Source organism: Poecile atricapillus, chromosome 2, assembly GCF_030490865.1.
Source record: "Poecile atricapillus isolate bPoeAtr1 chromosome 2, bPoeAtr1.hap1, whole genome shotgun sequence".
NCBI lineage: Eukaryota > Metazoa > Chordata > Aves > Passeriformes > Paridae > Poecile > Poecile atricapillus.
Window position 1 is genome coordinate 67,113,442 of NC_081250.1, and position 18,368 is coordinate 67,131,809.

The following is an 18,368-nucleotide window of genomic DNA, read 5'->3' on the forward strand; positions in this document are numbered from 1 at the left end:
TGCTGAGATAAATAGCTCAGTGGAGTAAAATACTGTACCCATCAACAATTCATATAAAAGAGTTATATCTAAATAAACAATGCAAGTATTTGGAAAGAGTCTGCAGCAATATGAAGATGTATTTCTTCCCAATACATAGCATAATAATGGAAGCAAAGTGCACCCAATATTTTATTTTGGCTTAGATGAAAAACCTCATATAAAACACTGTTGACTGTATTTCCTGTTCTGCTCATTAAATGTACCATTCTAGAGAGTTACTGTTTAAATTGCAGAATCTCCAGAACACTTGAATGTGACTTACACCAAAATAAGCTGGCATTGTGAATCTTTCATGCAACACCTGAAAAAGTCCTTCTTCCCACCTAACAACCAATACTTCTTTTTTCTCTCTCCTTCCTAAAAAACATAGAGATTTCCAATACAACAGCAGTGACACTTCACATTTCTTGGCTATATCTTCAGATAATGCCCTGGACATTGCTGTGCTACCAAGGAATTATTTTTCTACACTTTCTAGAGCTAATCTGTACCATCTCACCATGTAGACAAATTTACCTAGGAAGGTTACTGGTGGTTTTGAAATATTCTTATGACTTCCTGATATAGCTAGGTTTCCTTCTTGTCCAGGGAAAACTGCCCAAGTGGCAGTGGAAAAGGCTGTCCAGGGAAGTGGTGAAGTCACTGTCCTTGCAAGTGACAATTCACAAGGTGAGTGCATATGACACTTGGGGACATGGCTTAGAGGTGAATATGGTGGTGATAGCATAACAGTGGACTTGGTGATCTAAGAAGTCTTTTCCAACCCTAAGGATTATATGATTCTATGACTCTTGGCAAAATCCACTATTTTTAGTTTCCAGAGTAGTCAACTTCACTTCTGCCAAACCATCCCCCCCACTTAAGTACGAAATTCATACAAATTACAACCTCTAAAGTTCAAAACTGAAAATAAAACACCAAGGTAGTGTAGCAAGCTAAAACTTTAAAGTACAGTAGGTAAGCTAGAGCAAAACAGAAATAAAAGGCTCTATTTACTTGTCCAATACTCAGAAGAGCAACAAAAGCCTTTAATGTTTTTCCCTCAGACAGACCCTCAGCAATCCTAAAGCTATACCCTTGTTAAAGAGTAACAACTTAGAAAGGGATAACTACAGAGAAGCCCTAAGCTGAGAACAGACCAAGCACAAAAAGGCACAAGAAGTCCACTAAGCATTTCAGTACGCAATGACAAAATGTAAAGAACACTTAAATCTCTACGAGCAGAATCTTGGTGCAGAACAGGTATTTCTTTAATGCCTTTCCTTATTTTACAAGAATCAGAAAATGGGTTCACTCTTGCTGATTTAGGAGAACAGGTTACATGTGGGAATAATTATGCAAATTGGATTTAAAACTTGTGCAGAGGCAGAAGGATGTAATTAATCCTCAAAAAAGGGATTTCTTCCCATTATTAATTTTTCTAAAACGGCAAAGCCAAATCCTCTGCAGCACATGCACCCCAAAGCATCACTTGTCACGTTTTGTTTTAGGCTGTCACTGCAGTAGTTCATGTGTCTCTCACACTAGCAAGATGAAGGAAATTGAGGATTGATATGATAAGAATAATACTGTTCTTCCCAACTGTGCCTTCTGTTGTTTGGCTATTCTCTGCAGACTAATTCATATTCTGATCAGAGAATCAGGGTTTTTTATTAACACCGTGTACTTCAAAAGGTGCTTCTGTTCATGCATACACACATACAGAGATTGTTCTTCCCAGCCCTCATTTCCTAGGGACACTCCACAGCTCAGCTGCAATGTCTAATCATGCTACAGATGATGACCATAGAGGCTTAGGCATGATTTTTAAAGATCACTTTATCAAAAGCTCTCTGCAAGATGTATCTTTTATATGTAAAACATTGGCACCAGTGTTAAAAGAACTATCAAATAAACTCATGTATGAAACCCTCCATCTTTTTAGCTAACTCTGGAAAAATGAATAAGAGCTTATTTCCTACTAGTTTTGAGATTTTTTTCTTTTCCCTTTATACTTCTGTTGTTGTGTGTGCACATCAGCACATACCTGTATCTCTGAAGACACATACTCACACAGTGTGTGCTTGGACACAATTTAAATAGAAGTTTATTCTTACATCAAATGCATAATGTGTACTCACAAAGATGTATTTAACCCTGCTACAGGCATGCACATATTCAGATCCTGGTAATTACCTAGGACTGCCAGCCAGAAACAAGGGTCCCATTAGGTAGACAGAGCACAAAACGCTAATTTGTGTCCTGAAGAACTTTCCATCCTAAGGCAGTTTGGAGAAGAGATGCCAAGGCAGGAGGTACAAGACAACTACAATTGTAAATAGCATGGAAAACAGAATTACTGAGTCACTACTCAGGTCAGGGCCAAAGACTAAAGTCAAGATATTTCCTGTGACATCCTCCTAACCAGCATTCTATTACTCACAGTGTAATTAAACCAATATTGAAAAACCATAGGAAATGTGTAAGGGCTACCCTCCTTACTAGCTACATACTTTTGTAGACAATAAGCTGAAAGCTCTGAACATATATGGACTCCTGTCAAAATCACTAATAGCTGGTTTCACAGAAGCTACGTGAAATGTATTGTTATTTTAGATTTCCAGGTTTACTCCTTCACCTAATATTACTTTAATATGGGTTTCAGCATATATATCACTACTGGAAATTGCTCCATGGCTTATTGAAGCACTTTGTATAACCATTATATTTCATCATTTGGGATGCAATAAAGATCGGTTGATATATTCAGCAGCAAAATTACTCATTTGTGAGCTATTTGTTTCGAAGAGCCTCAGCCAATCAAAGTGCAAATATATGAGGTTTAGAGATCAGAGAAAACCACTGTAATATATGCTTTTTGAAGCTTATTGCAGTTTTTGCTAAGTAATAATTTAGATAGTATCAGGTGTACTTTTACTAGGGTGCATTGGCTTCTGCCTAGGGAAAAATATGCATCAGCAGTAAAATAGTTCTAATGACAGTAACTGTACAGTGCAGCAGCATTCATAACTGCAAAATCATTTTTTATCTACATCACATAGAAGAGATGCAGTCAAAATGCAGTCAAGACTACAGGCGCTTCTTTTTGTTTAAAAACAGATTGGAAGGAAGCCCCTGGTGGTCTGTTCTCAGTTGCTGGGAATGTCTTTCACTAATACTGAGGACACACCTGCTGGGTATATTCACCTCTCACCTTCTATACCGCCTCCAAAATCAAAAGTGCTGTCTCATCAGTTGTGCTGATGGCATGAAGCAACACTGAGAAGTGGAGCAGGGAACTGATACAGCTTTAAGGAACTGCAGAGGAAAAAGCTCCCTGATTCATCTCACAGTGTAGCCAAAAAAGTAGCTCCTGCTGTTCTGTGGAACAGCAAAGCACAATAGCACGTGGGAACATGGGCACGTGGGAAACAAAAAAAAACCCCTTATGCTTCTCATCCTAACACTGTGAGAAACAAGGGTCTGGGAAAGAATGGTAATGAACAGCCCAAACCCACCAAAACCCTTCACATGAAGAGAAGTCTCAACTGCTGTCTCTGGACCTGCAGTCACGAGAGGATATTTGCCAGGTGGATACACTGGTATGTCACATAGCTAGCTTCCAAAATCCCCTGTGGCACTTGCTAGATTTGTCAGTAAAACCCCGGACCTTTCACATAACTGAAAATCTATAGGAAACACATAATTACATCCAGGTTTTAGAATTCCCTCCAATGACAAAAAAAATTTTACTGGTGATTAAAGTGGGTGTTAGCATAGACAACTGAAAATAAGGATGAAATATTTTTGCTCTCTAAATATATATATACATATACACACATAGTCCACCTGCTCTAAACAAATTCCAGCTGTGACAGTTATGTACAAAGCAGAAAATTCCTTAACATCCAAAAAAGAGCAGCTCAAATCAGCTATTTTGTTTTGAGTCTCCACCAGTTAAATCTAAACTAAATGTGCTATTGGGATGAGACAAGTTAACAGAGGTGAACAAGAGAGTTTTCAACTATTCTAAGACTGTGAAAACAACATAGAAATACTTTAATTATTTTCAAGGAACACAGGTGAAAGAGAGGAAGAATTGTTTTTTTGCTAATGAATGTCATAGGCTTGTCTGTACATCCAACTGTTATCAAGGTGGCTGCTAAATGGATGAAATGGATTTACTTTGCCCTTTGGTACTTCAGCAGACAACATAGTATGTAAGATAAATATCACTAACTAATCTAGGCAGAAAGGGCTATTGACATTTTTTTATTTATTCATTTTATTTACTGAGAAAAGTGCAGGCAGAAAGGAATTAAACTACTGCTGATTTGTTCAGGTTCAACAGAGGCTGTCAGTGAGACTAGATTGCAGTGGGTGTGTGGAGGGATGGAAACAGGGTATGCAAGAAAATCTGCATCACTGGTATTAGCTCAGAGGCCAGCAACTAGATTGTTGGGAACCACATCCCTTGTCAGCAGTTATTTTTACCAAGAGTTTCAGTAATATGCTCTCAGGCACATGGTGTAATTCTTGGGTGGCCCTGCGCAGGGCTAGGAGCTGGACTTTGATGGTTCTTGTGGGTCCCTCCCAGCTCAGGATATTCTGTTATTCTGTGAATATCATCTCAGTACAGAGTTCGTCAGAGGCCTGGGTTCTGCCACACTAAGCGTTTCACAAATCTAGAAGCAAAACTGGAAGTCCCACACACCCATCACACACATCAAAATTGATGATAGTACTTTAAAGACTTGCTTTGATGGCTAGTGGTCATAGTGTTTGTGGTCCCTCATACTTGTTGAGCTTTCAAAAGGAGATCAAGAGAAGATGTGTATAGTACAAAACCCTGGAAAACTTACTGATTACCAAGAAAAAGACTTCTGCATCAGTCTCAACAGTTTTTGCCATAAACCAGTCCTCCTTTCCTGTGTCCTTCTTCTCTTTTCATCCCATTTCCCCCCAATCTGCTTAAACTTAACTTTAAACCAGACTTTTTCATATTCCCTCAATGCTCTAAGTACAGCATTTCTATATTTCTTTCACTTTGTCTTATATGCGTGTATCAATGCTTTGGGTTTCTTGTATTCAGTCCCATGTCACTGTCCATCCCATTTCCTCATTTTGAGCCCCTACCTTCTTCTTTCCTTACTGTGTTTTCAGTCAATTTCCTTTAGTTGAGAATGGGAATTCAAGTGCTGTTTACTCTCCAGAATCTTGCTTGTTGACTTTTTTTACCCAAGTGTTGATCAGAAAAACTGGCTTAGAATAAAGATTTTGCAAGTTGAGTTTGTGGTCTGTCAGATTAAACTCTTCTTGCTTTTAACAGTCATTCTGAAAGTTTTCAGTGCTTCAGCCCTGCAAGGTGCTGATCACTCTCAGTTGGATCCCAGGAAATGTGGAGATCTCTGACCTGAAGCTATTTAGGCATTTGGGTTACGTTTGACTGAGCATAGAAACTATCCCATTGATTTAAATGGGACTGCTCACAAGTTTAAAGCTCGGCATGTGCTTCAGTACTTTGCCTGGCTGGGGCCAGAGGGCTCAGGTTCCCAGAGCTTCAATACCAGCACTACCTACAAATGATACAAGATAGAAGATCCTGATGAGAAGACCTGATGATCAAATGATTTCTAACCCAATCGTGCAGCCTAGTGCAGCATCTCTGCAATGTAGAAGGTATTTTTTCTCTTTTCCATGTGTATCCAACACCAAAAAAGGGAGTTTTGCAGTGTTCTGCAGAGCATACAGACAAACCTGAGATGACATACAGCACTGTAAGGTTTTATTGACATTCGCTTAAGATGATCTATGTAAGTCACTCTTAGATATTCAATCTTCCCAAAGTCATACCAGTAAAATGTTTATGCTAAAATATCAGCAATCTATTCTCTATTGTACCTCCAAATGCAGACACACACATTATAGATCTTCAATTACATTTAAACCAATCAGACAATAAGTCACAGTTGAAGCTATACCTTATTTGTTCTAACATCCAAGTTAAATTTACATACTAATGGTTGCATATTTGGCTGTAATAGATGCACTATTAGAAAATAAACATAATAAATGAATAACCATTTTAGCATGGAGTTACCTAATCTTGATGAAAAATATCTGAAAATGCAGCAACCAGGGAATCTATTTAATTTTTATTTGAAAATAACACTAATCACAGACTGAGGAGATAAATATAAATTATATAGAGTAGCATGCTAATGATGGATCAGACAGACCCACCCTGTGCAGTGAATGCAGTAAGATCAAACTGGTTGAAATGGATGGTATATACACTCTAGATGCTCTTCTTCTCAAGCATGGAATAAAGTATATAGAGTAGGATGGTTTAATTTGCTGCAGTTTTCCCTTACACTTGACAGTGCATTTTACTTTCAGCATCTTCTAAAGCTTCAGGGCAAAGTCTGTGTCCCTCAGTAACAATGAGGCTTGTGGACAGGAAAGGTGCACAGGGGCGATTACTGTCCGTTACTGCAAAAAGTGCACAGTAAGGTAGAAAAGCTGGACTGTCTAATGGTGTGAACAAGAGGGCTCACACAGTGCAAACTGGGCTACTGCGTAAACCTTTTGTCATTAGAACAGGAGCTTAATTCCTGTGGCACACTGAGCAAAAGGCAAATGGCAGCAAGCAGGCCCAGTCTTTGCTGTCCTGCACAGGAGGAAAAGGAGCCTGCTTTGATTTCCTTTCCAGTATAATGAATTGCTTCTTTCCACACAACTACATCTTTTTGATCATGCTACATTTTTCTTCATTACTATTCTTAACTGTTCACTTTTCAAAGGAGAAAGAGCATCCTGGACTAGGGCCACAAACACCATTCTGGCTACAGCTGTGCAGGAGGTGAACAATTCAAGTTGTTTGTCAGGTCTCCTCAACCCACTACCAAAGGCTAGAATCCCCTCAGGTCTCCCTACAGCAGAGCTGCTCCAGGAGCTTTGTCTCTTCTGGAGCCATTAAAATGATCCCGTTTAGAAAGTCTATGATTTTGAGTTTTGAAGCTACTAGGTAATTATGAAGGAATTGAATTTTGAGGGACTGAATGTGCCAGCAGACAATAGGAAGGAGCAGCCCCTGGAGATGATGGAAGGGTGTGATAAAAAATAGGTGGTGCTAGACTTATTGCAGATATTGCAGAATATTACAGATAATGCAGAAATGAGGAAATCAAGAAGACAGCAGTTCCCATATTCTCACACAGGCAGTCAGTAGTTTTGCTAGAAATCAGATCCAGAATCCCTTTGTACCGGTGCCAGAACAGCCATAATCATGCTTCTGCTTGACCTCACTGGAGGCCACAAGGCTCCTCAGCAATCAAAAAAAATAACTATTTAAAACAACAGCAGCCAGAGACACTGGCAGCATCAAATGAAAGTGACTTTGTGAAGGGAGAACACATCAAACGTCACTCAACATGATGTGTCACTTGCTTACCTTGGCAGCAAAATGATGGAGGCTCCAGGATCCATCCTGCTGCCAGAGATCTTTCTTCTTAATCAACACCTCTGGGCACACCACGCTACATCTGAACTGTGAGTGCCTTCCCTCTCCAAATGTCATTTCATTTTTGTACCTTTCCTTGAGAGTTGGCAGCCCATGGACTATTTTTTTGTAAGAACGCTGGCTCAGCATAACCCAGAAAGCGATTACATGGAACTGTGCTCAGGGCCCTGACAAACAGAGATATAACACAGCAGACTAGATTGGAACTGAACCATTTGTTTTATTACATTGTGCCTTGCAGGTTCTGGGTCCTTCCTGCCCTGTCCATCCTCAGCCTTTCATTCCACAGCCTGAGCAAAAGCCCTACGCAAACAATTGACAGCAAGTTACCAGACCCTGATTCCCACACTGCTGTGACTTGTGTCAAATTATAGCTGGAGTGATTTGCTAATCCAAATCCAGGCAATAATTTGATCTGTGGGGAGAAGCACTCTAACACTGCTGTGCTGAGTGGCCACAGTGGTACAAGCATTGTCAGCTTTTCCCAGCAGCTTTTTGACCTACTAAAGCCTGCACACATGTACTCAACAGCTGATGACACAGGGAAAAGTCTGACACATTCAGGCTGTTAAAAGGCATAAGGCATATACTCTAAGTCCCAAGAAAATGCTCCAGTTAAAAGCAGTTTTTGTGCAAGAGTATATTTAGCCCAGCTAAAGGTTACCGCTGTGCAGTATGGACTTCATGTATTTGAAGAACATTTTAATGAAGAGAAAGAAAAATATTTATGTTGGTGGATCATATTCAGATTATAAGAAAGGATGTGGGGGAGTACCCAAAGGTTGAGAGGTCTCTCTAAGTTAAGCACATAAAAGATGGACATTTACCTGGACCTTCTGAGGCACAGGATTCAATTTCTGTCGTGAAAGACTCTCAAAACACTTGGTCAGTCTTTGTTCAGTTCAGTCTGGCTGAAAAGTACTGCATGGCCTTGCATGCACAAAATCTGACACTTTTAAGATTTTTTACAACATCAACACTGGAAGACAGGCTAAAAGTTTTCTTTCAAATATCATATGAATAAACCATGTGATCCACTACTTCTGACTCTTTTGCAAGTAGACAGGAGCAGAAGGTCTGCTAACTTGGTTTTATAGCATACCTGAAAAATAATATAGAACAGAAGAAAAAAAAATGGGGACCTTATGATAGCACCAAAGAGTATTTTATATTGTTTACATCTGAAGGGTCATTAACCCTTTAAAAAACAATGTCAGTATGTACTAGAAGTATGAACAGCACAAAGCTTGAAAAAGCTCATTGTAAGATACCAGATGAAAGCTGGATATAGACCTGCTTTCAAACAAAAACCCAAGCTTTTGAGAAACCCTAGAGAACAGAGAACCCTCTATTCTCTTATATTCAGATATAGAATTGAAAAATGTAAGCTAAGAGTTGGGGAGAATTACCAAAACTGAAGATGAAACATCCAAGTCAAGTAGGTGTATGTGTGTATTAAAAGGGAAAGGCGGAAAAATGGAAAAAAAAAAAAAAGGAGAAAAAAAAAAAAAAAGAGAGAAATAATAATTTAGAAGTCCCTGAGCAGTTCTTGACACCAGAGGAAAAAAATCTGTTTCTAAAACATTGGCCATACCTTTTTTTAGGAGAGAAAAGACCAAAAGTAAGGCTACCAAACAGCATTAATTAAGAAAAAAAAAATAAAAACAAATCACTTTTAGCTTCCTAGAAACCATGTACCTTCCTCTGGGCTTACCCATAGTAACCTGTGCCTTTGACATCTTTAAGATTGCTTCACTACACCTGATTTACCTAAAACTGAACATGAAAGCTACATGCAACTTAGAGAAGCTAGACACCCAGCCCTCTCTTTGACTCACCTTCAACATCAGTACATACCATTCCAACAATCTGGGCCTTTCCTCAAAAGCCCAATCTACTGCTAATATCAATTTGAAGATTGGATCCACAGTTTCAAAGCAAGCAAGAAATCTCATGTTAGCTCCATCAGATTGCAATCTATAAACCAAGCCACAGGCTCAGGAACAAAGCCAATCAAAAAGATAAGGGCTGAAAAGGAGACTTGAGCATTTTTTCATCAAAAAGAACAACAAACATTCTGTAGGAGATCAAGGAAACCTACAAGCAGATACACCTTCATGAACAGTGGCAAAAATCTGTCTTTCTGTAAGATAATGAACTACAAGCTGAATGCACTAATGCCAGTTATCACTGAACAAACAAATAAAAAAACCCAACCAACCAACCAAAAAAAAATCCCCAAAGAGCTACCCAAACCAAAAAAGCCAAAACTATCCCCCAAACTTATATCAAACAATATTTTGATGCTAGCAAACAAGATATATGAGAATTGCCATGAATTAAAAACAAATGCTGCTACTGATGTGGACTACTCAAATGCCATCTATCATTGCTGACTTCCCCTTTAATAATTGCAATTCTTACAAAAAACATAATCAAACTGTACACAAAGAAACCAAACAAAATGGTCAAGGGCAGCTGCAAAAAATATTTTACTGCTTTAGCACTTCAGACTTCATCAACCATCTATGTCAGCTCAACTCCACCAAAGACCAGCTGACACCACCTGACTTGAACCTCCCCATGCTCCTGCTGAAAAGTGTTATGGAAGTAGTATTTCCACTCAATCCAGTCATGCCTGATTGCTTTGTAAGTACAAAAAGCAAGACGAGGTTGCTAACTACAAAAATCACCTCAGCAGAGGAGTTAGAAAACAAATACAAGCTGAGCCTGCACTCTCCCCTGCAATAGCCAGGAGAAAAGAGCTGACATTGAAGATGGCAAGGCACATCCACAAAGAATTTGCCAAAGCTTAACACTGCCACTCACATTGACATCAATGATTGTGGAATGAAAACAATGGGAAAAACTGAGAATGTGTTATGATCTTTGAATGCTTTGCATCAAACACATATTTATACTGAATCACAAACACAACTCAAAGACATAACCAAACCATAACATGACCAAATCACAGGCCTAAATCAATCCCTATTCTGGTTATATTTCAAAAAGCTAAATATGTGCTTAAGCATTACTCAGAACAAGGATGTTGACTGGGTATCAGCAGGAACTTACAACATTATCTGGTTGAAAAAAAATGTTATTATCAGAAGTTGGATTTTACTTCAGTACATCAGAGAATCATGATAGCTGTAAAGCTGTTGCTTTAAAACCTAATCTTTCAATGACACAGAATTTTATTTATGGGATATTCGCTAGGGATGTACATACATCACAGTAAATTATTCTTATATATATATATGTTATTTTACCTGGAACTTTATTTTTTGCCAAATGTGAGGCCCAATAAATTGTTTCAAGAAGCGTTCATCTTCACTCCAGAACAGTCGGATGTCAGGGATATCATACAGGATCATGGCCAGCCTCTCCAAACCCAAGCCAAACGCCCAGCCAATTTTATCCTGAGCACCAGCTGCAACACACAAATGAGATAAAAATTCAGAGCTTAAGTTCACAGCATGGAAAATTACTGATAAAATGTTCACCTATTTATTAAGAGGAAGTAAAGAAAAAGGTGAAATGGCAAACCAGAAAATCTTACAAGTAACTGCCAAATGAATGATCTAAAGTCTATAGGACAGATCCTACTTAAATCAAAAACTGCAGCAAGACTGAGCACATCACTGAATCAGGAACCAAAAATAAAACAAAGCCACAGCCTTGACAATTTGTGTCCAAAGTTTCAGACAGGCTTGAGAAATGCTCAATAATGCTATCCATCACGACCCTTTACTATGCTCAGATCTGAGCATTTCCTCACTTGACTCTGCTATGTTTTATAAGACATATAAACATGAATTCCCTGTTCAGAGTATTTTCCTTGGTCTGACAGACCAAGTCAAGCCTATAGAGCATTAACATCATTACCAACATTTCAAAAGACCATAATTGCCTCTTTTGAGGCTTCTGGAAGAAACAGAGCAATGGGATGTGAGGCACCGTTGCATTAACATCACACCTCCAACCAGGGAAATCCTGAGCTGCTGCTCCTGGGAAAAGCCACTGCTCTCACATAAACAAGTCTCTTTCATGCAGCACTAAATATAAAAAGGACAAGAATATTTAATAAAGAAAAGCTGTACAGCAATTAATGATGCAACATTTCTGTCAGGAAAAGTAAATATTAATACCTTCCTTCATTTATAGAGCAGGAGCACTGATTCATTCAAGCAGGGATCTTTTCAACACAAGAAACTAAGTCTATGTTTAGCCATCGTTCAACTGATTTTTAAATAAGCTGAGGGCCCAGCAGCCCTGGCAAAGGCTCAGAGCTTTTAAAAACTTAAAAAAATGCCTAACTAAATAGACATGCTGAAAGGACATGCACATGTGTGACAGACTTGACTCCACACCATCAGCACTTGTGGTGTGCTCTTGAGTCACACAACATCATTGCACATCTCACAGCTATGCACCAGGGCCACAGCAGCCTCACCAGTATCAATTTAAACTAGTATTTTGAAAACTTTGAACTCAGCAGCTTCCCCATCTTCATGCATAAAGCTGGAAGCACAAGTCTTCTTTCTGACCCTTGCCTCTGCCATCAGAAAGGAAAACAGCTCCCATTATTTGGGCACTGATGACAGACATCCTGAGTTAGCCTGTTGTGTCCAATGCTGAGACTAAACAGGCCTGAGTTCTGTTCAAACAGAGGGAGGCATACCAAGCTTGGGAAAAGAGACACACTCACGACTTCAATTCCATTAATTCACTTGAACCTGACTATTTTTCTGAGAGGTCCTCAGCAGAACCTCTCTGTGTCTCACCTGCTGTGTCAGCAGTATCGCACCACCACAAGAGTTACATCAACTCATCAGAGTATTTAATGGACGAGTCAGGATGCTCTGCCTGTCCCATCTCATGTGTTCAAAGGCAATCTTTTGAACTTCCTGACATTTGAAAGCAGACAGTTCATCAACTGAACCGTGGAAGTCCTAAGAAATAGAGGACTGGGTGTGAGCTCAAAAGGTACCTCATGGCAGAGCTGCTCTAAACAGACCAACCAGCAGACTATGAGCTAATCTGACTTTGAAAACCTACAATTCACACTGCATTACATGAAGAATTACACAACTTGCTTCTGTTGATTTTTAGAGAAAGCAGAGTGACTACAAAGAATGTATCAAAATTTGTATTTGGGTGGGATTTTGAGCTTTGACTTTAAGCATAAACCATAAACTGTTTCTCTTCCATGCTTCTCTCTATACACCCATATATTAAAGTAATTACCTTTGTATGTCTGTGAAGAAGGGAAGATAATTCATTGCAATGGTGGTGCTTCTTCAGACTTCCACCCTGTCTCTCCTAGATCAGTAACTCCTGCCTCAGTGACAGAACTGCCGCTCATTTCAGAAGTACCAGATTTTCACATACAGATGGACATTTCTGTAGACCAATCCCCTCCTCCAGAGGTAAAGTAAAGCACCAGGAGCAGCATCCATGAGGGTTCTGAATGGTCACTGCTTAATCTCATCAGAGGCATTAAACCTGAAACCTATGAATACTTTACATGATGGGGGTAATGATCCTCCTTCCTGATATAAGTGATGATTACTGGTAGATCAGACAGGAAAAAGAAAGATATGACAGAAGATAAGAACAGGTGTATATTCTGATTAGCAGAGCTTTGCATTTAAGACTTGGGCTTTTTTAATATTTTGATATGAGAATGATTTTCACTGTAACATTTTTTTCCTTATAAGGAAGCAAACTTGAACTCTGCAATGAATATCTTGATTTTATATCAGCAACATCTTTCCTGTTCTGGTTTTCTTGCTTGGTTTGGTGGGGATTTTTTTAGAAGGACTGAGGCACATCACAGATTTTTTTCACTTTGTAGCAGACAAAGAAATTGTGCTTTCTGCCTAGCAGCTCAGAGCAATGTCATCTGTGCTATGATTAAACACCTATACACCGAACTGAACTTGTCTTTTGGATGATCCTTGTACAATTATCAGCCTTCAAACCACAAACTTCTCAAATGTCCCCAGTGAAAGCTGTATCAGTGAAGAATTACCTCGACTCAGACAAAAAAAAATTGAGAGAAAAAGGAAAATTCAAATTATTAATATTCCTCCTCTATTCAGCACTAGCCAATCTCTGCACTCTGAATCTTCAGTTATTTTGTCTCTGACCTCTTCTTCAACTTTCTATTTGTAAAGCTCCAAGTCAATGCAGCATTGATTTAAGTCATTTGAACAACTACCTTGGGGGATTTAACTAGATTAATGCACGCTTCTAAACATATTTCTGACTGGAAATGATCAGGTGACTTGGAAATTAAATGAACCAGTAATCATCCTGTTGAGTGAGGGAGCAACCCATAGCTTTCCCAACACAAATACATATTTAAATGCACCAAATTTTGGCAAGTATTATGCAAAGAAGTCAAGGGAATGTGAGTCAACAAGACAGGAGGAGTGAACACAGAACAGTGTTAAATGTGGCAAGAAGCAAGTTGAGGTTCTGATGAGGAGACCTGGCCAAAGAAGCAGATTCCAGGGACCTGGTGGGGCAATCATAGCAGCACTGCTTGAAATAACATAGCCCAACAGATAAAGCTTCCCTGACATATGAGCTTTCCCCAACTGGCCATCAAAGGTTTTTACACTGCCAGGATCCTGCTGCCTCACATGAAAAATTTGACTCCCCACCAGAAGAAAATTGCTGGAAGCTTTGCTTGTCAGGTAGCCAAAGATGGAGAAGGAAAGGATTAAAACAGTTTGAGAGGCTTCCCACACTGGGGGCTAGTATAGCCCAAATCTGATGTCAGAAGGTTGCATCATTGCAGGTTGCATCTCTGTCTTACAGAGAAACCCAAGATTCCTTATCTTCCTTGATAAGTGATATCTATTTGTCCTGGACTTCAGCTTCGAGCCCAGGTGAATCAGTTCACATGTAATGTAGACCAAGCAAGTCATTCTCAAAAAAACAATGTTAAATGAAAGTTAAATTTGCTCAGTCAGGATGCAAATCTTCCCAATTATTCACTAAAGCAAAAATAATGACTTGGCAGAATTAACAGATTATATTGCCCTGAATCCTCAGAAAAAACCACAGACAGAAACACTCACCCTCTCAAGGAGTGTGAGGCAAGACGCTCTGCTCTGTACAACAATTTTAACACATAATTTGCAGCACAGTATTAGTAACGGGTTGACAAAGCCTTTTTGGTTTACATTCCAGTCATACTTATTTTTGTATCGATACCGGCTTTTATTTAAGAGTATTTGCTACTTCTGTAAAACTGCCAATAAAGAAATCTTTCTTTCAATAGACTCTAAATTGGGTCTTCACATTGTCATACTCAGCAGTTACTAAGAAGTGAAAGAAATTAAACTCTGATCTTGGATTGAGGCAAAATCATGAATACAGAACGGCCTGCATACAAGGTATTCTTCACAAAATGCACAAAAATTAATACACCCAAAGTATGAGTAGCTGAAATCTGGGATGAGTTCCAGAAGCAAAGACCTGAATTTGATCTCCTTCTTTCAGTCCAAACTATGACTGTTAATGGAGCCAGTTCTAAAACTAAAATGGTGGGCAGAGGGGTGAACAGATTCTCAAGGGCACATGGATTACACATCATGTTTTACAAAACAAATCAACTTTAAACTGTTTAGAAAGTAAATTATAGACATAATGAACATGCAACTTGACACAAAACACCACGGGTTCTGGAAACAAATGCCAAGGCCCAGATTTGAGTTCTTTGTGATTAATGGACAGCTTACGAATCAGGCTTTGAAAAACAGGTTCTGCATAATAAATATTTACTTATTTCTAAAGACTAGGAATACATAATCTACATAACTGCCACAGCAATGAGGCAAACATGTTTTCTTGTGTTAAAAACAAGTAATTTTAAATTATTTCCTTATTATTTCCATAAATTATTTCAGATAATCTGTTAAGATAAAACTCCCATATGCTGGGAGTCAAAAGTTTTACATGGAAGAAGGTAAAAACAAAGGCATCAGTCTAATAGAGAAGAGCTTCTGAAACTGCAAGGTCATGTGGCTAGGTCGTTGAGCAACTGAGGCCAAAAAGCTTACTGAAGTTTTCTCTGAAATCCTCTCCAGTGAAAGCAAAAATCAAAACCATCACAGTGTTCTCTTGTAACTCAGTTAAACTGATGTATTCAGGCTCCTCTGTGCAGCTCAGTTTTAATTACATCCTAAAATGAGGACTTGGCATTCAGACTATGCATGCTAAGAAACCCACTCTTCAAGAGCTCAAGAAAAGAAGTAAACATTTAATTATGCCCATTCTATGGAAAGAGTACTTATCTTTCTAAATCTCATGTGTGGAATAATTATCTAATAATAATAGTCACTTTGAGACCACAGCTATGTCTCCTGGGTCAGACTGATCTGTTCTGTTCTCTCCATTTGAAAACTAAGCAAAAAGAACTTTAAAGACTTTGAATAAAAACTTTTCTACTAAGTATGTTTATTTTTGTTCTATAACCAAAAGAGCAATGTATATACTAAAAGAACAGCCTGCTTAAAAAGTTGACCCAGGGAAACCATCCACCAGATTCTACTTTCTTCTAAAACGTAATTAACATTCATTCTACCATTTTACCAATATTTCAACAGGTCTAGTAGCTGGGAAGAAAAACATTTCTGAGAGGGCAAAACGGATGACCAGAGCAGAAGAGGACAGGAAAACTAGATTAGCAAAAGGAAAGAGTGAACCAAAGCAATAACAAGGAGGAGCTTTCCCTATTTTTTCCCACCTCCAACTGATATTTTTAATTTCAAATTGTTGTATCTTTCTGCTTCTGAAGTTATTAATTTCTCAGTCCTCCTTCCTTGCTCCTTTCCATATTCCTACTTTTGCCCAAGTCCATCTCTCTGATTCCTGCAAGTCCTCCTAAGCATTCCCAACAAAATCAATGACAAATCCACCATTGAACAGAATCTTACTTAACCCTAGGATATTTTTTCAGAGTTCATAACTGCAATAGCATTCTACCTTTCAAATTATATACAATAAAGTATCCACTTAACTCCCAAGAGCAATACAAGACATTAGTCATTAATTTTAAGTACTTTAATGGTATATGGTTTTCTTTTTCTCTGTATTTCAGTCTGCATAGCTGAACAAATGGCTTGCTTAGTTTTTGAGGTTTTTTCCTTACCCTTGTCTCAAGGCTGAACATTTTCCATGGATGACAGTGCAATCTGCTGTCCTAAAAATTAATGGACTCATTCGGTCTTTTTCCCCTAGCTCTGCCTGCAGGCTACAGTATTGCTCTTTTGTTCTTTGTATGCAAAAGCAAACTCTAATTCCTTTCTGTATGTTTTGTTCATTCAGGAAAATCTGGATTTTGAGGGTCGGGGCCTTTTAATATCTTCTAATACTGTTAAATCTCCCTAGACACTGGGGCCATGGAGATTTGAAAAAAATAAATACTATAAAGAGATACATGAGGGACTCCTACTTGAGAGAAAGACCAAGCCAACAAGTTACAGTTCAGAAATTCAATTATGAATCTCATTTTTTCAGGGTGTAAGTACAGCTGGAAAAATTCCCTTAACATATATTCATCACTCCTAGATGCAACTTTCTTGGTAAAATTTCACCAAAGTTGATGACTTAGTGTCTTAGAAAATGGCCTTTTCTTCCAGAACAACAGACAGAGTAAGGAACAAGAACACAAAGATCATCACAATGTTGGACAATCCTCACAAGATTAAGACATCCTCAAAAGAGGTAGCAGTTTATCTGTCAAAGCACAGCACACTGTGCATATTTGATATTCCCCTTCAAGAATCAGAACAGCCAGAACACCTGTAAGTATATAAAAAGGTTAAAAAGTATGTTCAGCTGACAGCAGCATACTCTCTTGATTACTCCAAATGCTTGACATTGCACAATAAATTCAACTTCCACAGGCAGGGACTGATACCACATTTTGTTTTTCTACAGCACGTACCATAAAGAAGCCTTGAGCTTATGACTGGCATTCCTTGGCTTTACAATATATAAAAATAATAGACAGATAAGGTTTATGATTTAGCTCCTCTGCTACAAACTCATTCTTGGAAAGAAAGTCATGAAAAGCCTTATAATCACTTAGGCATCACTTGCCTTATAACTGGAGTTGGGGTAATAGTCCTTCCTTTCTAGAATGATTTAGGTAAGACACATAACAAATGTAAAACATTGAATTTCAAAATCTTTCTGTCAATAGTTCTTCAGTATTCTGATGGTAAAATTAAAATATTTCATACTGAAATACAGCATTTGTAGTCCAACTTCAATGAACTCCAGCGCATTCCACTACATGTTTTGTATCAGCTCTGACAAAGTTCTGGGTACACACTATTTATTTATTTTTAAGAAAGCACAACATAAAATGTCCAGGTGAATTTAAATGTATTGTCACATAGCACAGGATCAAAAAAATTTGTTCGGAAGCATTATTCCCAGTTTCCTTTTCTTCTTATTAGAGAACTACTCCATCAGTTCTGTGCTATAACAGCTTGAAGGACACTTCTTACTTTTGCTCATAAAGGAGTCTTCAAAGAGCGGCTTCCCAACCCCCGCCTACTCTGATCCCCCATCTTAAAAAATTTGACCATTGCATGTTCCTGGACAAAATACTTTCTATCAATAGGTCTCATGTTATTAAAGACATAGACGTGATTTAAGCATGTAATTACACACATTAGCAAATGAGATTTGAAGACAATGTCACAAAAGACCCTCTTGCATTTTTCTCGATGTTGCTCTTGAGTTCAGTGTTTCCAGCTGGCATGTGTCAAACCTGAACACCTGCAAATACCTT

At 38.5% G+C, this 18,368-nt stretch overlaps 1 protein-coding gene across 4 annotated transcripts in view; it reads right to left on the minus strand.

The window, feature by feature from the left end:
* Positions 1 to 18,368, minus strand: part of FARS2 (phenylalanyl-tRNA synthetase 2, mitochondrial) — a 244,530-nt gene that overhangs the window by 86,729 nt on the left and 139,433 nt on the right. For all 4 annotated transcript variants that reach the window (XM_058831259.1, XM_058831262.1, XM_058831261.1 and 1 more), the window contains one exon: positions 10,819 to 10,979. In XM_058831259.1, the coding sequence (XP_058687242.1) occupies positions 10,819 to 10,979 (161 nt within the window). The remainder of the gene's footprint in view (positions 1 to 10,818; positions 10,980 to 18,368) is intronic.